Here is a 27,875-nt window from a genome sequence, read left to right as displayed (position 1 = left end):
GGAGCAATGTAAGCATTTCCAATTTATTCCCCCTCATGACTTTTTTCATGGTTTCTAACTCTGAAACATTCGTTTTTAGTTCCCATCCAAACACTGTATCTGTTCTTGTTCTCACTACTTGCGTTTAGTCAAAGCAGCACTCAACATCAGTAGTTTTTCCCTTCCTTCATTGAGTAACTGAGTTCTGAGTTCAAACCCAAAGAAAACTCTCTTACCTAACCTTTTTATCCTTATGATCAGCTAAACCTAGAAAATGCTCATGCATTATTACATCAGTGTAATCTACTAAACATCTTCTGTCCTGTCTGTCCCACCCTAAAAGGAAAACTAAGGATACTTACTGGACAATTGCGCAGATCTCCCATAGTGCTGGCGTTCTGTAGTAGCTCTCCAAACATATCTGGGGTGGGTTTCTCTCGTCTCTCCAGCATACAAATAGCTTGATTGCTTCAATATAGAAAAAGCATGGAAAACAAAAGTTTAATAATAAAAACACAAACTTACATTAAGTAAGTATATGTTTCCCTTAAAATTTTATTAAAAGTTAAGAATCTTAAAATACACAACACTTTTTATATTTAATATTGTAGTACAGAAAAAACGCATAATTAAGTGTGAATTACTACACTTTCCATGACAATACTGCATAAAGAAAACAAGAAAAAGTTAAAATAGAAACAGTAAACTTTACTGTTAGAAACAGTAAAACTTAAAATAGAAACAGTTTGCAGTTTGGCTTAAAATTTATGTCTTTAAAGTAAGCTTTAATGTTTTGATAAAGACTTGATTTCAAAATTAGTATTTTCTTCAAAGTGCTTCCTAACGAAACCACAACCCTGGTAAAGTAGCACAGTAAACCACATCCTTGTTAATAAAACTGTAGACAAAAATAGCACAGTATCCAATTGATTTCACTGTCCAAATTGCAAGAAAGATGACAATAAATACACAAGAATGCTGGTGCTCAAAGGATGCTCAAGCTTAAAATGGTTTAAGAGGTAAATAAATATATTACTGTTTATTGGTGTCTTTAAAATACTGTGTGACTTAAGATTTATTGAGGTATCTCATATGAAATATTGAATGCCATTTAGATCATTATTTATTAGAAAACAAGGAAAATAATTTTCTGATACACAGTATATGCTGGTAACCTAAAGAAAAAACTTCAGCTCAATGGAACAGCAGGTAGCAGCCACAAGGGGGAATGCTCTACAACACTGCCCGTATATTGGTAAAGTTGTAGCTTTTAACAGATCTGTGTAATAAGAGCAACTAGCAGTTTTCAAGACAATTTTTTCAGGCTCTGTAACTGCATGTCTCACATGCAAGACAAGAAACAAAGAGAGTTTTCATCACAATCAAATCTCAAGAGAAAAGCAAGTAACAGACTCCTGCCTTAATCAGTTTTAAGCAGCTCTTAACCGAGCAGCCACCTACTAAAAGATGACTTCTCTCCTCTAGCATTCATACAAATGGACCCAAAGCTACTGCTCCGTGCACCATCTCCTCTAATGACAGGTTGTGGTGACCGACGGAGTTCCCCAGTAGCTAGAAAAAGAAAAAGCTATATCCACCCAACAAAGAGGATTTGAGGAACTACAGGCTGGTCAGTCTCACTCCAGTACCTAAGGCGATGACAGACCAAAGCCCCTTGGAAATCATCTCCAGGCACATGAAGGACAAGAAGGTGAGTCAGAGCAGCCAGCATGGATTTACCAGGGGCAAACTATGCCTGACTTACTTGATTATCTCCTATCATAAAAAGATGAGTTCTTTTGAGGAGGAGAGAGCAGTGAATACCATTTAGTCTCTAGCAAGGTTTCCAAGTAAACTACAGGGTTCTTGAAGCCAAACTGGGAGGTGTGGACTGGAGGAGTACAATACAATATGGACGAAAACCTAGCTGGACCTTCAGGCTCAAAGGATCAAAACATAACCAGCAGTCAGTTAAGAGTTGTGTTCCTCAGGGGTTAATACTAGGGCTGATGCTATTTAACATTTTCATTAACAACCTGGATGATGAATCAGAATGCATCCACATCAAGTTTACAGATGACACCAAACTGGATGGAGTAGGCAATATACAGAAAGAGAGCGCTACCATCCAGAAGGATCTTTACACGTTGGAGGAATGAGCTGACAAGAACCTCATGAAATTCAGTAAAGGGAAATGCACCTTGAACAGAGGACACTCAGTGCAGCAGTACTGGCTATGCACTGAATGGCTGAGGAGCAACACTAAAGAAAGTTGGTAGAGAAGCTGAACATTAGACAGACTCTTTGCAGAGGCAAACAGAGAAATGACAAGAGGTGACAGATGCAGAAAGGGAAATTCTGACTGGATATAAGGGAAAAAAAAAAAGCACTGGAACAGGCAGCCCAGAGAAATCATGGAATTTCTGTCTTGAAATGTTTTCAAAACTCAGCTGCACAAAACCCCAAGCAGCCTGACCCAGCTTTGAAGTTAGCCCTGCTTTGAACGGGAGAATGGAGTAAATGTCCAAAGGTCCTTTCCAACATAAATTATTTTCTGTTTTTCTTATCTTGCTTCTTAATTCACCTGCTCACATATTAAGGTCTTTCAAAACGTATGAGTCCTTGCTACTACAGCTGTCAGATTCAGAATCATAAACAAGTAGACACACTGATCCATGCCTAAACTGATATATTCTGCTCCACTAAATCCTCATGTTCTTTATCATAATTATCTAAGCTCCACCAACTTTGAATAAACCATGTTCTGGACATACAGTCTTGTAAAGATAAAGATCAAATTGCAATACCAGTATAAAAAAAAGAGAAGTTCTCTTCCCTGTAAAAATCTCAACTCACCAGAGTGAGGTTGTAGAAATATAATGTACCATCTGGATGAAAGGTAACGGGTCAGAGGTGGCACCACAGCTGGTACAAACACACTAAAGAGAAAGAAAACGTAACACATGGACAAGATTAAACAGGTATTTCTACAGCAACACTTCTGCTTGTATCTTTTTTACCATGGCAATGCATATTTTAGGAATGAGAATTTGAAAACTTGAGAACTGGTGATTTGTATAAAGCATGTTTTATTAACTCACCTGTTCAAACAAGGTCATTGCAAACTTCTGATGGGAAACACAATGTGGTGCAGTGCAAATATCTTCCTTTGTCTCATCTGCAATGTGGAAGTGAATTCGCATTAACAGGTTTTCCTAGCCAGAGAGAGAAGAAAAAAAGCAAAAACAAGCACTACATCATTTCAAACGTAGACAGAAATATAAATCACAAAAACATGTCAGCTGCAATATAAGTGTTATTTACAGAGAGACAGAAGGCTCCTGATAATTTTTTAAAGTTGCTTAAAAAGCAAGGAAGTTGGCATTTCTTTAATATAAAAGAAAATAGCTACCACTTCTGATTTGAAATGCTATACCAGGTAACCATTTATTTACTAGAACAGCTAAAGATTCTGTCACTGATTATTTTGTCCAATTCTCAAGCATCAATGTATCGTACCGAATGTAACAGGCAGAGCAGCTCTGCAGTTTTAAAATCACTGGGTTGCCACTAACTTCTCATAAATACAAAGCAAGCCAAATCAATTTCTATATTCCACAAGGACTTTGAAATACGGCAAATAAGCTACATTCTATCAAAAAAGGGGAGAACTAATAAATGAGGAGACAGACTAGATTCTGCATGAAATAAAAGCACGGAACATTTTTTAGATACTGTTTCACACAATGCCATCCCTTCTCAAGTTCCCAGGAGTTCTTAAGACCTCCTTGCCTCCCACTGTCGCCAGCATACCAGGGGATGCCAGAATTCTACTGACATCTCTTCCAGCAGCAGACTTTTCACTATCACTATGAGCTGCCTAGATGGCTTATAGGCCTGCAATAAGCAGGTCAAAATTAATTATTAAGCAAAATAGCTCTGACCCTGTGCAATTTCCCTTGAAACCAAGCTCTTCTGCCATTTAAATTAAATCTCTGCCTTTAGGGCTGAAAAGGTTAACTAAGTGAAAGGCTATAGAATTATCTCTGCCTTAAAGCTTAACCTCAAAAGGGAACTTGTACCCATTTTAACTGTCCTTGTGCCAGTACAGTTAACATGACAAACCTGCTTGTAGGCGACTCCCACAGCAGTACCAGATGGGCTATTTAGTACAGCTTTCTCACGGAAAAAACTAAATCAGAAGTTCCCATGCTCTATTACATACAGAACTCTGTTCAAGTGCTGGACTGCACACAAAGATTTGACATAACTGTGCTCACAGGGGTTCCTGTGTAGACCAATGTAATTTATTTCACTTTGAAGCTTTATTGGTATGATCTACTTCCATTTTAAGAGAGCTCGTTAAACTATATTTTACTGTATTAGTATTCTATAAACACAGAATACTTTGGGCTATCATAAGCCCATTACCAGTCCACTTAATTAAAGAGAACTACAAAAGCTATTTGCATTTATCCCATTTCTATGATTTCTTGCAGTGCAAGTATCAAATTAGGTAGGTATAGGAAATACCATATAGAAAGGACTCCACTCTGATAGGTGCTTTACCTGAGAGAAGTTTTACTTTACTACTTGCAGTAGTAAATCCAGTATTTTTGTACTCTGGTACATCTTTGTTAACAACCAAGTAGGATACCAACACACTGGGTCCACCCTATGGATGCCATTTCCAAAAAGGGGAGCAGCCAGTAGATCAGAAAGACAAAAATACCTCCTCATTAAGTTCAAGAAATTTAGGAGACTGAAGAAGGAGGAAATGTGGGTAAGAATAAAATCTTAACATAATGGATGCAGAGAAAGAGTTTGAGTATAAAAAGAGAGCAGGTGGGTAAACCTAGGGATGCAAGATTTGTGTAAAATCCATTTCCCAATCACACTGGTGAAATAATGAGCTTAAGAAAAAAACCTGTCCAATGGATTACAAATGCAACAACAGACATATCTGGATATGATCCATTTTACTGTTGCCTACCTCATCTTACAAAACATAAACAACTGTGTCAGGTTGGGTTTGTTTATTTATTTATTTTTACTTCTCCTTCGCTAGTTTGTGAAAACACAGTTTAAGAATAACTGGCAAACAAAATGTCCCTTCACTCTTTTGAGGTGATCCTTAAAACTAGAATCTTGGATCATTCTTGCAGTGCATTTTTTTTTTTTTTACAATTCGTATTCAAGACAGACTTGAGACTGCAAGCATTATATATGCAAAAGTAACTGTAAAAATGATGTTTCCATTTCAAAACAAACACTGGTTCCCCACTGGATCACTTCAAGCTTGGGGATCTCTCTGTGGGCTTTTTGAGGCCACACATACAAGGTCTGTTGGAATCTGGGGAGGAATAAAAAAAAAAAGCATAGTGAGGGTTCACATCTATGTCTGTCAAACCATCTTTCAGCTATACTCACAAAGCATTCAGCAGCATCATCCATGATGCCCAGCTGGAAGCGTTGCTCATCCTGAAATGTCTTGGCAAGAGCAGTGCGCAGGGCATCAGAAGGCAGTACCTTCTCACTGCTACATTGAAACTGGTTGAAGATACCCTAGTAAGAAAAAGATAGTTAGGTTACTGTATTTTCAAAACATTACTCAGTTATCTGAAAACAAACAACAAACCTTTAACTCACTTTGATCAAAGCAACACACAGGTATTTGTACAGGGAATACAAGAGAAAATCCTAAAAGTTTCTCCTTTAAAATATATATCCACCTTTGTGTATTCCTTCCTTTCCTTTCACATATCCAAGGGAACATGGGGACCTTAGGGGTAAATTTCGCTCCGTATCAATCCCCCTTGGATCTTCCTCCAAATTTGATTCCTGAAGCAAATACAATGGATACCAAAACTTCCTGACTTCTTCCTGTTTCTCCCTTTTTTTACTCCCACCTCAGTACCTTTCTTCTTACACATGCCACCATCTTTCCTCTGTCAAGCAACTCTATCCAACTGTCTTAGCCCTTAAACTGCTGCAACCTGCCACTTGCACTCTTTAAAAAATTTATCTTCCAGTAAGTCCAAGAAGCAGATAAGAATTAGATGATTTTTGAGTCAGCATGCAGGAGAGAAAAGGCACAACAGAAATTATGTATGGCCAGCTGTTCACTTGTTGCCGTAACCTGCAGTTTTGTCAACTGTAACTCACAGGTCATCTGGGCAATCATTTGCAAAGATGAGTAGTTCTCTGAAGAAGCATTATCATTTGAAGTGTGGATTATATGCATGAAAGTTCAGTACATATTCCCCCCCCCCCCCCCCGATTAAAAACCCAATTTTGTGTGTCTGTATGCACATGCACACATGTGTGTGAGATATCCAAAAGATCTTCTGAACAGTTGTTTAACTTTAGTTATGCCCTCCTACAAATCCAGGAACACAATTGTGTATGCAAGATCCTCAGTTTAAGTAAAAACTTCTAGTCTTATTTTCAAGTAAGACCATTCTGTCTCTACCACCACTTTCTACCTCATTTCATACCACAAGCAAGCATCTCTAACAGCATCAAATTTCTGCTTGTCCTTTCCTATAAAAACTCATGTCACAATTTCCCTAAAGATTGTAGAAAAGCTCCACTCCTACTGCAAGAAAAAAGAAGGATCTTCAATTGTGCACCAATTGGCTTTATGCCTTCTAAACTTAATCAAACAAGGAGAAAGTCAGCCTCAAACTGGTTTGCAGTTTGATTTTCTTTCAAATCTATACCGAGAATCTAGTGATGTCAATTCATCTATCACTTTCTCCCTTAACTACAGGAAACTTCTACCCAGTATACTTATGATCTATGTTAAATGGAAATAAATGAGCTGAATCTTTCTCTCCTCTAACTATTCTTACTTGTTTCTTATCGGGAAACAAGCAGGTAAACTTGGAGAAGGTTTGCCAAACTGCAATCTTGGCTGCTTTGAGGAAGCTGGAAGTGCAGAACGTCACTCTCACTGCACAGGCAGTAAACCAACCTCCACACCCCTGACACTTCTGGCTGTAGGAATGGTACAATTTATAGTGTTGATGTTATGTAACACAGATGTAAAATGCCCATCTCTCTTTCCTGCTATTTTTATTTTACCAGTCCTTACAGTGCTCATTCATGGGTTGAAGGCCCACTGTGCTGAAGCCCACAGCTCTTCTAATCCTGCCCTTATTAGAGCATCAAGTAACAATGAGGAAACTGGTAATGAAGAGAAGGCTGTGAGGCAGTGTCCTGGATGGAGTCAGTGGTAGGGCTTTTCTGGTAGCAGTGGGTGGGGCTACAGTGGCAGCTCCCTGTGAGAAGCTTCTCAAAGCTCCCTCAGCTATGGGTCAGACCCACCTTTGCACCAAGGCCGGGCCAATTAGCTGCACCTCTGCAATAACGTATTTAAGAAGGGGAACCTGGGAGGAGCCGGGGGAGTTGTGAGAACATCTGTGCAAACACTGATGTCAGTGGAAGAAAGGAGGAGGAAGGGGGGCAAGTATATGGGAGCAGAGACTCCCCAGTACCCCATGGTGAGACAGCAGGGCTGACCCCTGGCTACCCATAGGGGCTTAGAGTGGAGCAGATGACAATTTGTGGCCTGTGAGGGGCCACGTGCCAACCCAGGTGACTGCACCCAAAGAAGGCCAGGACATCATGGAAAGAAGTCCCCACTGTTGTAGTTTGGTGCTGGGAGGATTGCAACATGAGGGAATGACCTACACACCTGTAGGAGTGACTCATGTCAGAGTTGGTTTGTGGAGGACTCTCTCCTGTGAGAGAGGGACCACACTGGAACATGGGAGGAATGACAGAAGTTCCCCCCACCGAAGTGGAAGAAGCAACAGGGCTGACTGAAGCCTCCACTCCCTGCCCCCCGCACCACTGAGGGAGAAAGGTAGAGATATCAGGAGAAAAGCTAAGCCTGGGAAGAAGGGAGGGTTGGGGGAAGGTGTTTTCAGGATGTGGTAATGCTTCTCACTATACTATTCTGTCTGTTACATGTTGTTGTTAGTGTCTGTATTAAATTTTTGTGTTTTTCTTCTTCCTCTAAGGAGTCTGTCTTTTGCCTGTGCCTTAAAGGATTAGATCTTCCCTCCTTGTCCTTATCTCAAGTTCCTGGGTCTTTTGCTTCCCTCCTTCTCAGCACTAGGGGGAGGAGCAAGGAGCTGGAGTCTGCTTATTTTTCCCTTCTCAGCAGTGGGTAGGAAAGGGGGAGCAAGCAGCTTCGTGGTGCTCAGATGCCCTCTGAGCTCAAACAATGACAGGCAGTTAAGTCTCACACTTCATGAACTACAGACAATACCTCTCCTCAGTTACCTTTTAATATATATACATAAATAAAAATGGAAAGAATGACAGCCTCTGTTCTTAACAACCTTGATTCCCATATCCATCACTCTGATAACAGAGCAAGTTTTGTGTTTCATTAGTAAATCCTCTCATTTCAGTGGATCTCAACAAAAAAAGCACAGTGGAACATAACTCCATCCTGCTTCAGCACTTTACATTAAATAATTTAAGAGCACTGGAAAATATTCATGACTGTGCTTTAGAAATGTGTTTATTCTGGTTATCATCAATTTCACTTCACAGATCTGAAAACTAGGCACTTGCCTAGCCACTGGCATGCAACCTCACTGCAGGGATCTGAGGGAGAAGACACGGTTTACTTCAATGAGAACTCTGAAATGGCTCTGCACTCTTAGTGGGGTGGAGAGAAGCAATGCAGGCTCCAAAGTAGGTAAAAGCAGAAGCAAGCAAGCAAATAAAAACTCTTATTTTAAATTTCCATCTTTAAAGATACTTTACTTTTACCTGCAATATACCTACTAGTTAACATAAAGAGATCCAGTAAGGAAAAAGTGATCCCGATTATTATATGCAACTGTTTTCCACAAGATCCTGCATTTTAAGTTTTTCTGCATCACAAAATTAGTCTTCACAATTAAAACCAGAAAATTTTCATTAAACCGTAGAAAACTGAAATCTGTTACTACAACCGCAGAACAGAAATAATTTAGCAAGATCAAAGAATTCTGTGAAAAATTCTAATACATAAAGGAATAAAAGATCCCAATATTGTATAGAAGAATGCTACATATAATTTGCAATGACATAGCACGCAATAGTATAGTCTTATTTAGGTTACAAGGGAAAAAAAGTCTTAAAACCAGTAAGTAATCATGCATTTTAATCTAATAAAGATCAAATCTTATCAGGTCATTGCACAGTGCAGTTTAGAGCACACTAGAACACAGTGCTTGTAGGAAGTCTGATTCGTGGAAAAAGACTCTACAACTCGAATAGAGTTATACAGCAGGTATGTTTACTCCAGCGCCAGGGTGCAAGGAGATCTCTCCACAAAGCTTGCACACCCACCGCACATTTTACCAAAAACTTACGGAGTGTGGATATCCATATTCATTGGATTACATAACACAAACGTACATATGCATGAGTAAGGCTGGGTTAGTTAGAAAGGCTGATGTCAACAGTTTATGTCATCTTTGCACCCGCGCATTGCCTCCTTGTGGGCATCTTCGGGTGTCTTTGGGAGGAAGGATCATAGTCTTTCTCACTTTAGTTTTTTTCCTGAAGCATGCGCAGATTCTCTTGGCCAATTTCTTGAATAACAAGAGTGTTTTTCAGATGGTTTACTTTCTATCTTATTTAAGAGAACCAACAGAACTTCTACCATTCGTATATGGCTATCTTTACTAATTAGCAAAATTCCAACTAGAGCCACCTGTTACTCAAGGACAAAAGTATAATATTTTGCTGAACACTGTAATCCTTGGTAGATTTTCACAGTGAACTGCTTTGTTTTGATGAACACAGTAGTCCTGGGTAAAATTCCACAGAACAGTCTGGGCAAGCAGGATTCCTAGCAATATTTAAAAAAATATTATAACTTGCTAAAAATAAGTAAATAAGTTGCTAAGCAGTTTTCTATAAGTAAATAAATCTCAAAACAAGTAATCATTTCTCTGTATCAAGTCCCAAAAGCATCTCAAATCGAGTCAAAAGCACTTTGAACCCAGGGGTCTTTGGTTTTTGCTGGGTTTCAGCTAGGGGGTTTTTGGGTTGTGGGTTTTTGGGGGTTTTTTGTGTTTTTGGGGGGGGGGGGGGGGGGGGGGCGGTATTGTTGTTTCCCCTTTTCTTTATCTTTCAAGATAGGTTCTTTGCTCACCTTAGGAACAGGTCTTTCCTGTCTCTCAGCCTTAGATGGACAGGTGTGGCATTTCCTGCAGTTTCATCACTAAGTTATCTAAATCAGATCTCCTTAATTTCAGCTCTTGCCCTTGAGTGATCCTGTTAATTACTAACATATTTGTTCCATATACAGGTCTGAAAGCCAGGTGGGCACACAGACCAGGAAAGCTGCCCTCTCTGTCCCTGAAGTTTCATGACACCTTTTCTCCAAGTGCTTCTGAACTTAATGAGAACTTCATATAAGAAACATTCAAACCTTTGTTCTCTTTCAAAAACTTCATCTGAATTTGAAGATAGTGAAAATCCATTAGTGTATTCACCACACTGATTATCTCTCTCAGTGGCTACATTCCAACACAAATAACTGTATCCCTAAAAGCAGCAACAATATATGACACTGCTAAAAGCTTCGTGAACAAGGGAAGCTTCTCCTATTTTACCAGTTTTCAGTAACTAAAATCAAGGTTGCAGAACAAAAAAAAAAAAAAAAAAGTCACAACCATATATTTTAGTTATGTTTATGTTATATTTAGTTTAACATAAAATCTGAGATATTACTGATGTTGAATTAGCAGCAGTACTTTTCTACACTGATGACCTGTTGTTGGCACGTTGATAAGTCTACAAGCCAAGACAGAGAACATCATGGGCAAGGGATTTTTCTCATAGGAAGTATGTCTTCTGGTTACACTGCATTCCTGATGTCTATATAAAAGGAGTCCATTTCCCCTCATATCCCCTTCCTTACAGATCTTCAGAGGTCTGGAAAGAGTAGCAGACAGAAGAATTAGGAAGCACAAGCGTTCTTTAAGAGGAATAAATAGCTGAATTCCATCTAGTTGCATCTACTCCTTCCCCAAGGAACTCAAGATCAGATATAATTACATAGTTGATCTTCTACCAGCTTGCTCTCAGAGGCATCCAAACCTGAAAATTCCTTAACCATCTCAGGCAATCTACTATAAAGCCCCACTTGGCTTATTGCCATTCAGAAGGCTTTTTCCGAGTTTTGTAACTGGAAGCTTCATATCCTTCCTACTACAGGTAGGTATGGGCTTCTGACATATGTCAGAACGAAGGTTTGCAGAATCACTGGTCTCCCAAAACAGTCTCCTCCGGTTTGGGCAATGTGGGGATGAACTTAAACTTTCTAAAGTTTCAAAGGAAAATAACCTAATGTTTGAGACAAGGAACCTTTATCATACAACTATTCAAGTTAAAACTTGACTTTGTTTCAGAATGCTAAAATTCACATGCATGATCATAAAATTAGCTGTTCTTCATTAAATTAGAGCATAAAGATAGCGATTATTCTTTGAGATAATTCATGGGATTGACATTTTAGAGTTCTTTCAAATTTTAAAGATTTGGAAGCCGAAATATCTATGAATCCCTCATAGTTTACAAAACCTGCTCCAAATTATCTCTAACAGTATTTGGAATCCATTTTCTCCCTAGGAAAAAAAAATATCCATCTGCAATTTTGTGTCTAACCATACTGATGAAACAAACCCCAGACTTGATACACATGACATACGACTTTTTAATTAAGCATGTAGACGCAGGCTGGCATAAAAATAAATCAATGGCTGAAGACAACAGGCAACAGCTATTGAATCAGATTAGTGTCCATGCACTGTAAATTTGAGTTCTGCCCTTGGCAACTTTCTGAGAACTAATTATTCTCTTCCAGAATTGTGCTGAAGTTCATTCTGAAAGGGCATATCACTGCAGCTCTAGCAGTGTGGTTTTTCTTTCAAAGAATAAAACACGTTTCCCAGAAGTGCTTTAGTATTCCCTACATTAAGTTTCTGTCTTCTAGCAAAAGCTACAACTATTAACATGGCCAATCCTCATCCTTCTCTCACTGATCAATATATCAATATTATTCTTGCTGTCACTCAGTTGTGACAGGGGGTTTTTTGGTTTGTTTTTGTTGTGTTTTTTTTTTTTTTTTTTAAAAAAACATCTCCATTTGAACAGCATACCCTTCTTACTCCATTATATCCATTGGACTTTTTTCTTCTTGTCTACAGTACCTAATCTCTCATCCAGAACATTACACTTTTCTCCTGATGCAGCCTCTTACTCAGTACAACAACCTGTTTCAATCAGAATTCTGGCTGCTAAAATCACTTCTCTCCCATCCAACCACATCAGCCTTCACCCACAGTATTTCCACTAGCTCACATTTCTTCCTCACATTTCCTCATTTTATATTCGCCTTCAAGGGAGGAAATAATTCTAGCTCTATTCCATTTTGTGTCTATGGACCTCTTTCCAAACCTCTAAGTCTGATAACAACCAACCTAGATTTCCATTATTCCTTTCTTTTACAGTCTCTCTCCCATTTTTACTCACACTGTGCCCTAAACACTAACATAAGGTCCCCAATATGGACTGTAAAGTCAGGTACCCCTGGCTACTACATCAAAAATCAATTAAAAATATACCTTCTGTGAGTTTTGTTTAGGAGGGTATCAGAAGAAACCCAAATCACAGCGTGTCCACATAAACTAGATGACTATTCATCAACTGCTTGATCAAAAGAGGCAGTCATTATTTGGAAGCTTCAATTACCAGTTTATTAAGTCCGGAAACTGTATGTGCTGCTAGATTATTTGTCAGGCAGTTAACTGCAAATGCCAACTGAAAAAAAAAGTTTACATAATAAAAGTAATTATTTTATATATTTTTACTACTGTTTTACCCTGAAATACTATCCTGATTTGGAAAAAAACACAAAACAAGAGGCTAGTATCTTTGCAATCGACCTATTACTGTCTCGACCATATAATGAACTTTTCATAACAGATCGCTCCATTTCATTCAAGTGACTAATCAGAACCACAAACTATTTTCATTCTACTTCTTGAAAACACCCTAATGCCCTATTTCACCTTAGAAAACAACATCATTTCTACACAGAAAAATTAATATTCTTCCTGCTTTTGTTGCACATGACAATTACAGAAAAGGCCAGCCCTACTGGAATTTATCAATCAACAGAGCATTCTTCTTTGCGACCTATAAAAAACACTCTGTCCTATATCCTGGCACTATGGAGATCCCAGTACAATCCCTGGAAGGAGAACAAACTCTCTATGGCATGCTTAGTACAGTGGACGGATTTCCCTCTTGCTACCCTCCTCCAGCTGTGATAAACAAACACCAAAGGAAAGCCATGCTCTAGAAAAAGGAAAATAGAACACAGTAACTTCAACATTAATAATAAACCAAAAAGCTGTTCCAGTGTTACAGCAGGCAAACCACATAGCAGTAAGGACAGCTTGTGCACTGAAAAAAGAACACTTAAATAATGCCATATCTTAAGAAACAGTGTTTGGGATTCCAGCACAAGAGTCTGCAGCTCTCCCTTGTCTTTTTATAACTGTTGATGCAAGGTTCCTTCAAAATAACTAGTGAATGTATGTGTAGAATGATTTCAAGGTTCATTTTGTAGTCACATAAACAGCCAGGTAGCACAGCAAGTTTTAAAATCACTTCAAGAATTTGTGCAATGAATGGCTTCAATGTGGTACAAAAATAAAATGCGATTTGATATCAGGTATGACATCACTGTCCTGTGATCCCTCATTTTATAAAAAGTAAAGTTAGAAGTATTTATAGAGCTAGCTGAGCATTTACAGTAAATACTGTGCATGACATCAGAATCCCTAGAAACAGTTGCAGCACGCCAAGAAAGTGTGGAAAAAAATACATCTTCTTTGGTGTTATTCAAAGGCTAAATTTAGCTTAGTGATGACTATCTTCCTCTAATGGGAAGCGAATGTCGCCTTTAGAGCAACAGTTCAAAGTAGGGGAAGAGCGAGAACCCTCTCTGCACACACAGGAGATATCAGGTATCCTATGAAGGGAACCTGGAGTGGAGGGGGGACACAACAGAGACTCTTCCCCCCAAGCACTGCCCCTTTCTCAAGCCAGGCTGGAATCTGAACATGCCAGCATGCTTTGGAGAAGAGTAAACACGTCCTGCCTCCACCTTGCTTGGTCCGGACAGGTATTTCAGGCAGATCCACCTGATATCATGCAGGGCTAATTACCTCTCCCCAGACCCTAATGGGAGATTTTTGCATGGTAGAGAGCTCCAAATTCCTGTGTGCTCACTGGATCCAGCCATATCTTCTCCCTCATCTTAAAGCCTAAGGCAAGATTCAAGAAAAAGAGGATGTCAAAGACCTGGAGGCTAAGCTGGCATTACCCTGGCAGGACAACAGTTAAAAGAACAGATAGGAGGGCTGGGGCAAGGGAAGAGATGAGCATGGAAGGGAAGGGATGATCCTGCCACACTGGGACACAAAACATGCTCTTGGTGATGCTTACAGTACTAGGTGCATATTAAGCATATTATCCCATTTGTCTTATACAAATTTACACATAGTATGTGCCAGACAGCCAGACTTTTAGAGGAGGGAAAAAAAAAAAAGGAGCCGTTTCAGAACACTGATCCAGAGGGCAGCAGAGAACAAGTAAATACCTTAAAACAGCCTTTTTCCTCTCCCCTCTACTGCCTGCTTAAGGAGTTTATGAAGATGAATGTGACCATCTCCATGGTTTCAGGCTATCCCTTGTGCATATCTTTACCATTTAGTATCCCTAGCTTTTCAGTTGCATGCAAGCAAGACAGCCTATGTTTCTAGTGTTTGGGGGGGTTTTGGGGGGTGAGGGGAGGTTTGCATCCCCAATTTCACTTAAGTGACACCCTTTATTACTAATCTTTATAATATTAGACTTGATAACAAAAATGGGGGAAAATTTTCAAGTATTTATGTACACACCTCAACTTTTCACACAAGTTAATAAAGGTCAAAACTTTATTACAGTATCACCTGGAGAACAACTTAAAATTGTCAGTTGCTTTATGAGCATAAGGGAAACAGGAGTAAAACATTTCTATAACTTCTAAGAAACAAATTTATCTGTCCTTTTTTCTCTTGTAGAGTTTTACAATATATGTCTGTAAACTTTCTAAAGGTCCTGGAATAGACTGGGGTAGAACACACTGAAATTTCCCATGAAGAACAGACTGTAGATAGAGGAAACGCTAACATTTTGGTTTGGATTAAAGCCAGCTGGAATTCATTTATTTACTTTGTCAAGTATTGGTTACAGCCCCTATTCAGAAATACTTGTCCAGATAATTCTTTACTTGTTTAAGAATTTCTTGAGTTTTTCTCTGTACGTTAAGTTTTGTGAGCTACAGGAATTCTGCACACAACCAGATGCAAGTTTTCTAAAATGTGCAAAAATACTAGAGGATTTGGGGCAACGTTATAGCTTTGTTGGAAACTAAGGGTTGTAACACCTTCTGGCTAAGTATGGCATTGGTAAGAACTTCAGATAGAAAACAAACCAAAAAATCCTTGCAGATATCTGGGAGCAAGAAGAGAGAACGGCAATTTTTTTTCAAACACTATTTAATTTAAAAAATAAGCATATGATAGCAGGCTACAATTTGTGAATTCTGCCACTCTACCTGTCACTTCCAAGTTTATAATAGCATACTGCACACTTCAGCAGGACATAAAAATCAAGGATTTTATTAGCAACACTAAACACTCTTCGGCCGTATGTTTGTTTTTAATACATATATTCCAGATATCCTGTCATCTTCCAGTCTTACTTAATGCTTTCCCCTCTCATACAGGTACTGCTAATCCACACGTATCTTTGTTCAGAGTTCATCTTTCAATACCAGTTCCACAAAGGTTCATCCTTTCCTAACATTTTTTTTCCCTGTCCTCTTTTTCAGTACTTTCATTCAGAAAAAAGACTTTTATCTATTATCTTTATATTAATACTCTGCCTTGGAGTCCAGTCTACTTTCAATCAAATGGCAGAACCTGTCTGATCTCCCAGTATTTCCTTGCCATATCTTGCTGTTAGGTTAAACCCCAGAAGAGCAAAAGCTTACAATCACGATAATTTCCCAAAGCCTTTTCTTTCTGTCCTCATCTCAGCTACCAAAGAGTGCCCACAATCACTTAGAAATACTCAAGGGCATGATTCAAGAACTAGCTTCAAATTATTTATCCACTAAAGTTAATGAATTCAAACCAGATTATGCCTAGGTCTTGCCACTTCCCTGTAAGGAAGGGAATATATTTAACACTCCATCTTTTCTTTGGCTGGATAGCTGTATTTCTCATTTTGGATGTGCTATCTTGCTCCTAAACCACTGTTATATCCTCTTCTGATGATACTGCTGTAAATACCATCCTGTGTCATCATTTCAACAGGTAAGTCTTGAGACAAATCTCCCTTCAGAAGGAAATTACTTATCTTCTTTCATGCCTTAAGTCTCTTCTTTGCTGTTCTTTTACACGAGAAATCCCCTCAACAACAGTCCAAAAACTCACTAGAAAGCTCATTTCAAGCCTGTTTCTATAAGAGCACCTGTAGAGTCACTTAACAGTAGTAAGACAGCTATTATACTACAAATATTGCCTGTGAACTTCAGACGATCTTAATTTAAATGTTGCACACTATTTTGCCATTATTCCTAAGGCATGCTGCCTGTCCTTTTCATTACTGGACACAGTACTCATGACAAAAAATTCTCACACCATGAATTTATACATTTCATTGGATTTCACAACCCATTTGTGATCAAATAAAGTGTCTCGGTCCCAATTTCACAAAGAAAAATTACTGCTTGGGAAGATCAAAGCTGATATTTTCATCGTGTTTGCATCCTATCCATTCCTTCCACAAGGTTAGAGGGAGCTGTGGGTTTAAAGCAGCAAAACTTAGAAATGAGGGCACAAAACACCAGAAGTGCTGAAAATTAATGGGTGGAGACAAATGGAGATGTTAGGTTGCACAATTTACTCAAGCATGTAACAGTACTTGCAATCAGAGCTAGCATCTAAATCTCTACTGTCCAGGCAGCATCTATGACAGACGGTTATTGTATCTGCATCTACAAACAGAACTGATGCTTTTTACAATAGAGACCAGGAAGAGCAGAGCCATTTAATGTAGGCATCAATATTTTGCAGTAGAAGATAACTTTTAGTTTTACATAATAAACAGTTTTGAACAGAAAGGCTTAAACCTAAATGGCTTTCTCCATGCTGACATTTAAAGTAGCTCTGAAAGAAAGGTAACTTTTGAAAAGCGTACTAACTGTATACAGTATGATATTTACAAACCAAATGATACATTAGAAAAATACCAAAACAATTTGATGTTTGACTGGCTGACTGATCTTTCAAACATGGAGACTCACAGTGATCTGTACTCCACCGATAGAAGTCCTGCCTGAAGCTTTACCTACAGTATTTTCAGAATTTATTAGCTTGGACATATCTTAAAAACAGTACTATAAGTGTCTTGTGCCAATATCTATGAGATTCACCTTTGCTCTCACAAATTTCCAGATGTGAGTTTGATTACACATTTTAGTCAAATATTGGAAATGTTTCTGATCAATTTTTAAAAAAATTGTCTTTCATTTATTTCCAACTTTTACCTTAAGGGCACAGAAGATGCAAGAATCTCCCATACATTTGTGCGTTGTGATTTGACGGAAACTGCGGCGAAAAATGTCCAAGTGCCAGAGAACCTGAAACACAAAAAGGAGCACAGCCAATTTTATGAATATATAAAATACTGCATAAAGCTCTGATTAAAATTGTACTTGTTAAATAATCCCAGAGTATACTAATATCAGTGAGCATCACTTTTAAAATGGGATGCCTTTTATCTAACTGCAAGTTGACATTTTTATCTTTCTTTCTCAGCTGTAGTGTTCACATACATTAACTTACAGCAGTACATCCCTCTGAATTTCTTGCCACATACTTTCAGATTAAAAAACTTGCTGCTTTGCCTATGTGGCAGTGAGAGCTTAAGCAGCACTTGCCCTGACTGCTCCCCCGTGCTGGCACCATGGCCAGCTGTTGCACAGCCCATGAAGCTGGGCAGAGCTGCCAAGGACACCCCACTGACTGCTAGGGCCGAAACATGCCTGTCCTTCCACCTCCTAGGCAGCTTCCTTGTTCAAACACTGGAAAAACAGAGCACAGACAGTGTATACATTAACAGGGTCTTGCAAGTCAAAACGATAAATTACTAAAAGCCATTATGCCCAATGTTATCGTTATTAAGTGTATTTACATGCCATGATTACTGGCAGACTTCTAACCTTAACATGGGTGAGCAGTTCTATATTTTTCTCACAACTGGTATGGTGGGAATACCACGTGTGCAACCATACCTGGTCACAGCACATAAAAGCAAGCTGGCCTTGTATGTTCTGCTAGCAACAGTGAGAGGCAATGTCTGCTGTAACAGCACCAAGTTTTATTCTTAAACTTTACCACTACATCTGTGGAATCTTGGGCAATTATCTAAATTCATGTCTGTAAAACAGCTACACCACCAATCTCTGAAGTGTCAGTTCTTTATATATAAATGTGGTTGGTGCCAGCTATTTCAGTTTCAACTAACAATAACTGGACTTTCTTGTAAGCCTCAGATCCACCAGCCTTTCAGAAGAAAGAAGCCTGCTCTGAAAGAAGCCCTGACCTAAACTGTGTCCTGCCAGGTTCTGAACAGAGCAACAAGGTCCAGGCTGGCATCTGACTGGTTAAATGTTTTATTAGCATAAACAGTGGAACCAAACTTCTTATTTCTGATTAACTTGCCCAGAGCAACTGGCTAGGAAAAATTTAGCACTCAAAAACGTTGTGCTGGTTTCAAGAAGTGTTTCCAGTTTGAACACTTTGTTAACTAAACCACAGCACAGAATGTTATCTAAAATTATATTTAAAAGCATGTTTATTGAATAGTTAATCTGTAACGTTTCCCAAAACTTAAGAATTGTCATGGCTATGTTTATACTCAAATTTTCTCTATATTTAAGGGACTGGGAGGCAACATAAGCCTTGGAACCATCTGATTATACACAACATTCCTGAAGAACTACCGCAGACTTAACAAAAGGACGAAAAAAAAATACACTTAGGAATGAGGCCAATTTTTTGATGTTAATTGCCTTTGGAGCTTATCTTGAATGTTTATAGACATACTTAAGAATAAGGAGCAACAAACATTCAAGAGTCTCTCAGACTAACACTGAATGTTAAAGATCAAAAAACCCCAGAAGTATACATTTTATGAAATTACTACATTCTTGCCTTTTTTTTTTTTTTAATTCAGCTTTGACTGTAAATATTTTTGGTATTCTACCTCCCTCGAGCTTTAGAAGAAAACGGTTTATGCAGAAGACTAAAGGCCAGGTCATACGCTTTCACCTTCATGTATGGCATGCAGCTGGTGTTAAGTTCTACTTAGTCCTGATTTAGGTTCAGTAACTCACCATTAAGAGCCAGTTGATGATTTCACAGGAAGTTGGGTTTTTTCTAAATCAAAAGGTAAAGACTCAATCACCTAAACTAAGCTACAAATCAGCAGTTAGAAAGAAACCTGGACTATATAAGAAGGATTTTATATTGGTATTATCAAAGCTTGAACTTGACTGGTTCAACAAAAAAATTTCCTTGTAAGGAGTAGACATACTGCAAGCTATGCAATATTCTATCATTTAAAAATAACTTTTCTACATATATTTTCATCTTGGGTTGACATATTACAAGTTTACACAAACAAGAGATTCAAATACATTAAGTGATGACTATATGAATGCTGTTAATTTCAGCAGGAAAGCCTAAAAACTGAAAAAAGCTGTTCTATAACTCAACAAATCTGCATTTCCAAATGTAACTTTATTCTATTTAACCCCACAAACAATTATGTAGCCAAGCCTGGCTATATTCGTTGCACATTCAAGCTTAAGAAAATACTGCAATAGACAGAGAACAAATCCAGAAACATTTTTTATTCTGCGCTCTTACCTGTAGTGCACTATTCAGGAAGCAACTGTTTTGTCCTGGTTCATTGCTGAGACCTTTACTGGGTGCTATTGAGGTTGTACTTCGTGGAGTAAACATGCCCTGTACATTCCCCCGACCCACAGAAAAGTAATTTCTTTTCCAAGACATCTTCCAATTTCAGCTGCAGAATACGCAGGTTTAGGCTGGCAGAGTATTTGACTTGATCAAAACCTTCCTTTCTTCCACCAAAATTCAAGACTGGAACATCCAATCTTCTTTAAATTATAGTTTAAACAGAATTTATCCTTTCATCAGGACACAAGCAGTTTGCTTTTAAATCCATCCCAGGATGGTATTCTTCATTTGATGCTTATGTATGCAAAAACCTCTTTTACAAGCAGCCACATACAAAGTTTTCAAAGAGAAGGAATCCATGGTTGTGCAAGTTCATCTATTACCCTGCTTCTCCCTTTTCCAAACAGGCAGTGACTTCATGGGACAAACAGCAAATCAAGGAGGTCCCAGAATCAAAAGGAGAAAAACAACAGCTATCTCCCACACCCTGAAAACCCCAGCTTCTCGAATCTTTTTATAATCCTCCTGCAGGAGATAGGAAAAATCCAGTTAGTAAGGAGCAGAGAAACCAAAACTAAAATAAAGCCTTCGCAGCTCCCTTTCAGTGACGTCTGTCTTGGGTGATGAAAGAAACATTATCCTCACAGGAAAAAAAGAAGCAACTCCAGGACTTGAGCGAAGAGCTTTAAAGTACCGAAAGTCTCCAACAAAGTTCTTCTAATTCTGCATGTGATCTTTAGAAGCTTCTTCTCCTGATCCTCCTTCTGCGATTGGAATGCCCAGTTGTGCCAGAAAGCTTGAGAGAGAAAAATAATCAAAGGCTTGCGTCATTTAATTACTCTCTTGGTTTTGTGGTGTTCTGCCAAGACCAGTGTTACCTCACCTCCCACAATACACTGAATCTTCTGAGACAAAGCAAAAAATATAAACCTTCCTCCACCCAAAAAAACATGGAAAAGAACAGAGAATTCTGAGAAAAGTGTGTAAGAGCAAGAGGGCTGGAGTATGTTGGAAGGGATAAGAAGGAAGTTAGCTTAAAAAAATAAAACACAAGTGTATGTGAACTCCATGATAGTTTTCATACGTATCCTTTACAATCTTGAAGTGTTAAATTTATTTAATATCTTAGTCATTCAAACAGTGGTATGAGCATTTCTGATTCTGTGAATACATGCTAGCATGTTGTTCACCTTAGAACTGGGATTTTGCACTGAACTTGGAAGTCTAAGAAGACAAAAGACACAAGGCTCTCCCCTGACTCAGCAGCACACAGCTCTCCAGAACAAAACAATCTCCAAATTCACTTAATCAGAAACTATGTGTATCTCTATTAAATGTTACTTAACCTAGGTACATGGGATATACAATGTCTTCTGAAAAACACTGACGCTTCTGAAGAAGTTGGAAGAATCATTCAATAGAAACTGCTCTTCCCACCACAAGTTCACTTTTTCCCTCATCTCACAGAAAATGTAAAAAAGAATTTGATCTAAGAAATTCCTAGAACCAGGAACTGTAAGATTCATGGCAAAACATTTTTTAAAGTTCTCACAACTGTAGACCACCTGTATTTACTTTAGAGACAACTGCATAATATTTTTCAGGAACATTTCACAATGACATTTAGTATTATCCCATTTTTGTATTATGGCTGATATAAGCAAGATGACTATTCCACATGTACCAAAGCAGTAATTGCAGCATGAAGTCACTACAAAATAAACATACATAGACTGTGTGCATTAGCAAAAACCGAGAATAATTCCTTACAAAGATATCCTAGGTATCTGTGAAAGCATTTTTTTTTCCCTTTCCACACAATTATAAATTCTTCATCTTCTGTCAAAACACAGAAGGAACTTCCTCAACATCTGCGAATGTGTTACAGCAGCCTAACCCATTCCCTTCTAGTAATATTTTATTTGTACTTTTATTAAATTCATTCTACAAATATTAATGAAGTCTCAGCATTGCTGTAAGGCAGACAAATACCTATATACAGATGAATATTCTTGGTTGCCAGTGTGTCATGCAAAATTTTCAAATATGCTTGCAAGCCTGCAGACAGACCATTACCATGCTTGTCGCACAACATTCCTGAGCACTGAACATATACAGGATTCATTTCAAAGCAACTTCTGCCTCAGCCCCCTTTCTTTGCTCAATCCCTTAATGAACCATGAGCCAATCATGCTGTGTGAGGTAATTCAGTTTCAAGCAACAATTTAAGGATCTCTGTAAACCAACACCACTTGCAATAGGTGCAGTGGCTAAGCCCGCGCCACAGAGACAGAGCAGAATGCTGCATGGAATGAGCCGAGGCAAGCAGGCTCTGTGCTAACTCCCCAAAAAAACCCCTGAGCCAAGCACTCTATCTTCTCCTTTCCACAGCACCTATGAAAAGATGGAAAATACAGTCCAAAACACGCCCAAGGTGCATAGCTGTGAGCAGCATCTATTCAGTGGAGTTCAAGTTCAAAACAAGATTCTGCTCTCAAAATGAGCTACGAAACTTTACTCCTTGAGCTAAGCTGACTCAGTTATGACAAAGCGAATACGTATTTTTCTATTGATTTTTACTGTCTTGGAACCTGAATCAGGTTAGAGGCTTTGTAGTTTGCCTGTCATTGCAGCAAGACTACTGCAAGCTGGCCAGGACTTTGACAGTAACTGTGCAAGATTACTGTCTGCACTGCATTTGCACAGGCTTAGAGAACTGACTTCTTACCACACATTTGCTATGGTCACTCACAAGAACAAGTTCAGTTTGCTCATCTGGCTATAGGACTTTTATAGAGCTAAGAACATGAAGAAAACACTTAAGCTGGTAACCACCCAGTTACGACAAAACCAGATCTCTGGAGATAAATGGCAGCTTCACCCTTTGCCAACCTCTAAAAACTTACCAACATTATAAAATAGCTAAAAAATGGAATCTTAATTAATCTGAAATATATATAAGAAACTAATCATATGGATTATTTACAGATCACTTACACTACCATAAAAAGGGTAACAAAAAGAAAGCAGGAAAAAATAACTTTTGTAAAAATCAACCATCATTACTAAAATAGTGTTTTGTTTCTATCACCACTGACAAACCATCAGTAGCAAAAAGTTAACCCTCCCATATTTTAAACAGCCAATAAATATATAATTGCCAAGAAAACAGCAGTTATCTGTAAGGGAAGAGGAAGGTTACTGCTGTGCAAGCCTGTCAGCAGATGTAGGTGTTCCCCAAACATGCTACTTCCCCCAGATACTGTGTTAGCTCGTAAGCAGTCCAAACCACAGAACTGCAGAAAACCAAAAATTTGCTTTCTGAAATGAAATCATGATAACACTTTAATGATATATGCCACAAGCTTCAGAGAATTATATAGTTAAGTGAGAAAACATTTTCATATTTTGTTTCTGATTAAATAAGTTTGAGAAAGACCTTTCCCCTATTAAGAACACATACAAGCCAACAGCTTTTTAACAGTACAAGGAAAACCCCTACAACTGAGTTGTCAATGGAGCTTCCCAGCCTTCTGTAGCATTTTAATGCTAGGTGACAACTGCAGCACCACGTAACTCTTGTATTTAAAAACAACAAAAAACTCAAAAACCCCCACCAAACCAAAAACCCCAAAACAACAACAACAAAAACCAACAAACAAAAAACCCAACACACAAGAAACAATGAAAAAACCACCAAAACCCCACAAAAAACCCACAGATGACAGATTACAAAGCAGTAGCTACAGAATGTCCCAGTGGCATCTTGGCATGACTCCAGAAAAACAAGTCTTAAATAAAAGAGAAAGGTATTATCAGAGAAAACTGTTCTTATAGGAAAGAGACCCTCATTGTTGGAAATTTTACTAATACAGAAATATGACCAAAATAGGAGGAGTGCCAGATGCAAAAGCATAAATTATGCTCTTGGTTCATTACTCAAAGCATTATCTTAGAAACATAATGAACTGAGTCAGAAGACCTAAAAACTTAAGGTACTTGAATTTTATCATATTAAGAACACTATTCATTGGAATAAGGCACAAAATTAATCTACCCAGCAGATTAAAAAAAGCTAACTATATCCCTGAAAAGTTGCACAACCTTATCACGTTATATAAATTTTATAATAAAGAGCAAATAATAATATTCAAAAATATAAAGAGTATATAATTTTTTAAATTTCCAACATTCTGGATCTTTCCTTGAACTCATGCTGTTTGGCCACAGCTTTCTTCAGGAAGAAGGGAGGGATCCCAGCTGCAGAGACAGGCTCAACAGACAAGAGAAGGGCATGGGGCACCACTCCCATCGCATCTCCAACAATGCAACCCCAGAGCAAAGCTGGCCATGGTTCAGCATGTACTTCTGTCCTGAAGAAACCTGAGTCTGTCCTTGGGACAGCAGAGCACAGCACTCTACACAAGAAATGTACCACAGAAGAGTTCAAGTCCCTGTTCATGCTCATATTCACTTACTAAATCTATCACATAGAAACATAACATCTCAAGTTGCATCCTTCATTCTCTGGTGAGGTCCCACCATCACTGATCAAAAAAAAATTGTAACACTCTTCTCTTACTGCAGTCTCATGTATCTCCAAAAGTTTTAGGCTATTGCTTGATGAACCATTCCAGGCACATAGTTGAATTAGAACAAACCATTTAGGAAAGGAGATGTTTCCATTTAGCAGTAGGTATGACTGAAACCACCAATTAAGTATTTATCACACTGTTAAAAAAGAGCAGAGGTCCAGAATTTATTTTTCATTACGTCTATTTCTGAAGGAACCTTCAAAACACAGAACAAAGTAAATGCTTCAATGTGTAAATGTGTGTGTTTTTAGAAAAGAGACCTCCTCCCACTCCCAAGATTCTACCACCTATTCTGGCAGTAGGGAGTAGATTAATGGTGTTGAGGGCAAATTGTCCCTTGACATGCCACAACACTGCTGAAAGACTAAGCAGATGAGAAATGCTTTTTAATCCCTTGTTTAGGCATTTTTCATAACAAAGAAGACAGACAGACTTGTCCAAGACAATGGACTTTGGTGAAAGTTTTCACCCAGATGGCTCATTCTTTTGGTGAGGAAGCAGGAGAAAGATCCCCTTGACTGATCCTATGGCTGTTCTCAGCTAGAGGGAAAAAGTTTCACAACTAAAGGCTTTCTCTATGAAGCCGAAATGATTAAAGTATCTGTTAATTTCTGCATGGATTAAATTATATTTAATTGTAGAGCTATCAATATTAAGACCTTCATTTACAGTTTAGACATCCCAAAGCACAGCCAGAGCTTTGCAAGTCAGTCTAAATTCAATCTTGATGGTGATGAAATAAAACAGAGGGACAGGAAAAGTTCCCATTACCAAATAACCATGAGGCTGGATGAAGAAAAGAGTGAATAGGGCAGTGTCCTGGTTCAGCTAGGATAGGGTTAAGTTCCCCCAGCAGAGAGGGGGAAGGGATCTCCAGGTGGGTTATTCATACCATGCTGACCTCAGGTCCAGTGCGGGAGCGCAGGAACTTTTTCCTTTGTGGCTTTGGTGGCGGGGAGCATCGCAAGCGAGCTGTCTGTAACCATTGCGGTATTTCTCTGTATATCTTTTGTCTTATTTACTGTTATTGCTGTTTATTGTTGTTATCATTGCTACTGTTGTTGTTCAGACTGTTATTTATCACACTGCTGTATTAAATTTCTTCTTATTTTAACCCGGGGTTTGTGCCTCACTTCCAGCCTGACTGGCTGAGGGTGGGGGAGGGGCAACAGCAACGTGGTCTCGGGTCCCAGCAGGGCCTAAACCAACACAGGCAGTGATCTTGAAGGTGAACATCCCTCAAAGAAGTTAGCTGTAGCACAACCAAAGAAGGGATGACTTACTCCTCTTATGGATGTCTCCTCTTTTTGAGATTCTTAGCTAGGCAGAAATACTGGACAGATTTCTTTGTGCATCTAGACAACATAATTTAACTAGGAAAAGGTACAATTATTTCCATTCATCTCTATCTCCAAGAATTTTTTGATAGTGCAAATGGGACAATAGAGGAAAAAACCCCACCACCTTTCTGCTTTACACATTTTTTTTCAGTCTTGAGTGCTATGCTGGGAAAAAGAGGAGGGGGGGAAGCCTGTGATGCTTCTTCTGTCAAGCTTACACCCATCTGTCAATCCTTCTCTTAAAGCAATGACTTAATTAACCAGCTCTGTGCTACTTGTGCCAACCAGGTGGAACAAGGAACTGACAGCACCACTGATTCCCATGACAGACTCATACTAGTCTTCCTTATTTTTTTTGTCCTGCTATTGCACAATTCCTAGTCTGTGAAGTGTTGTAAAGTTACAACAGAGCTGTGAGTATCAGCGACCATAGGCTAACTCCCCAGAACCGTGTTAGAAAATATATTCAGTTTGCATAAGGTTATGATGAATGGTCTTTCAGACACCAAGTATGCAAAAGTAATTATCCAAATGTTAGGCTAAAAAAGTTGCTAGTAAAGACCATCAAAACGATCTTGGAGTATGATTAAAAACAAAAGCTTCCCCAAATCCACAGATGTACTATTTTAGAGAGTAACGGTACAGCAAGCCTATGACAAACACTGGTTTCCCAGAAGACATGGTGAAGACCACCACAAGATAATGGAAACCAAAACTGAAGCGACTAGACAGAACAGTGAGCAAACTGGGATAACACATATCATTGACCAAAACTGCAGTAATTTTGGTCACTTCCATTGTATTTTTACACTCTACCAACACTAGAAAAAACTGTAGGCAGGATACTGATAGGCCAAATTGCCTCTTGGGAATACAGCTCCCTGAAGTGACAACACCAGCATTTCTGAACTAGTAGACAACTTAATGCTTCTACAGTGATTGAAGGGAGAAAACTGAACAAGTGTTTTATGGAAAAAAAGAGTATGTTATTACACAAACTTTTCAAACCAACAAATAACTCATGAAAAACAAAACTAAGTCCACTCTATGTTCCTGTTAACTCTGAACAAGAGGCACAGAGAGACCATGTTCTGCAGAAACACTCCAAAGTGAGACTCTGCAAGCTGCTGAGGTCAAGTATGGCTTTATACTGCATGAAGGTACTCTTTACAGCAAGCAGTTCTCTTAACTTCTTCATCCAGAATGCTTGTGGGTTTTATAAACTATAGTGGACTGTCTCTTAAAACACTGTAATGAAATCTTGTGAACACTTATCTAATCTGAATCATTTGATTTTAAGCCTGACAGTCAGCCAAATCTATTTAAAGAGCATCTTTCACAGTAAAAAAGCATCAGAAAGCCACTGGCTTTGAACTGGAGAAGGTTCAGTGATGGTGGAGGGCTGGAAATTACCTACTGGAGCTCGAGAGGAACCTCTGTACTTCTTCCCAACCGCCTGCAGGTGCTTCTCTGGGGTTTCAAAGTCATTAGCAAAGTCAGTTAGTAATCATTTCTGTGGCCCTTCCTGAAAATAGAACATCAGCTGTTAAACATGAATCTTCTGTGCAAACTTCTGACCATGTAGACTTCTGTTCAAGAAGAGTATGTCACTTATCCCACAGAGCTACCAAGAGAGCGTAGAGTAGCTGTGTCCAGACTTTTATAAAGCAGATAAGAGAACTCAAAGTATCCAGCTGGCTCTCAAATAATCAGAAAAGCTATTCAAACCCACCCAGTAAAGAGCTCTAATACCACCTGACAAATAAAGGCAAATTAAAACTAAAAAAAAAGCCAAACACACAGCTCTAAGTATCTAAACCCAGCATTACAGCCTTTTC

At 38.7% G+C, this 27,875-nt stretch overlaps 1 protein-coding gene across 9 annotated transcripts in view; it reads right to left on the bottom strand.

Annotated features, from left to right (window-relative positions):
* The window catches only part of USP54 (ubiquitin specific peptidase 54), a 110,982-nt gene that overhangs the window by 36,456 nt on the left and 46,651 nt on the right, over positions 1-27,875 (bottom strand). For 7 of the 9 annotated variants that reach the window (XM_074907259.1, XM_074907265.1, XM_074907266.1 and 4 more), the window contains exons 2-7: positions 20,049-20,898; positions 17,663-17,755; positions 5,410-5,544; positions 3,081-3,194; positions 2,836-2,918; positions 342-447 (exon numbers count right to left, since the gene is read on the bottom strand). In XM_074907259.1, coding sequence (XP_074763360.1) covers positions 342-447; positions 2,836-2,918; positions 3,081-3,194; positions 5,410-5,544; positions 17,663-17,755; positions 20,049-20,195 — 678 coding nt within the window. In that variant the 5' untranslated portion in view covers positions 20,196-20,898. Of the gene's footprint in view, positions 1-341; positions 448-2,835; positions 2,919-3,080; positions 3,195-5,409; positions 5,545-17,662; positions 17,756-20,048; positions 20,899-27,454; positions 27,475-27,875 lie in introns of those variants that run through there. The other 2 variants (XM_074907263.1, XM_074907264.1) reach the window with 2 other exon arrangements.

Source organism: Athene noctua, chromosome 5 (assembly GCF_965140245.1).
Source record: "Athene noctua chromosome 5, bAthNoc1.hap1.1, whole genome shotgun sequence".
NCBI classification, from domain to species: domain Eukaryota; kingdom Metazoa; phylum Chordata; class Aves; order Strigiformes; family Strigidae; genus Athene; species Athene noctua.
Note: the sequence above shows the minus strand (reverse complement) of the source record. Positions and strands in the feature narration are given on the sequence as shown.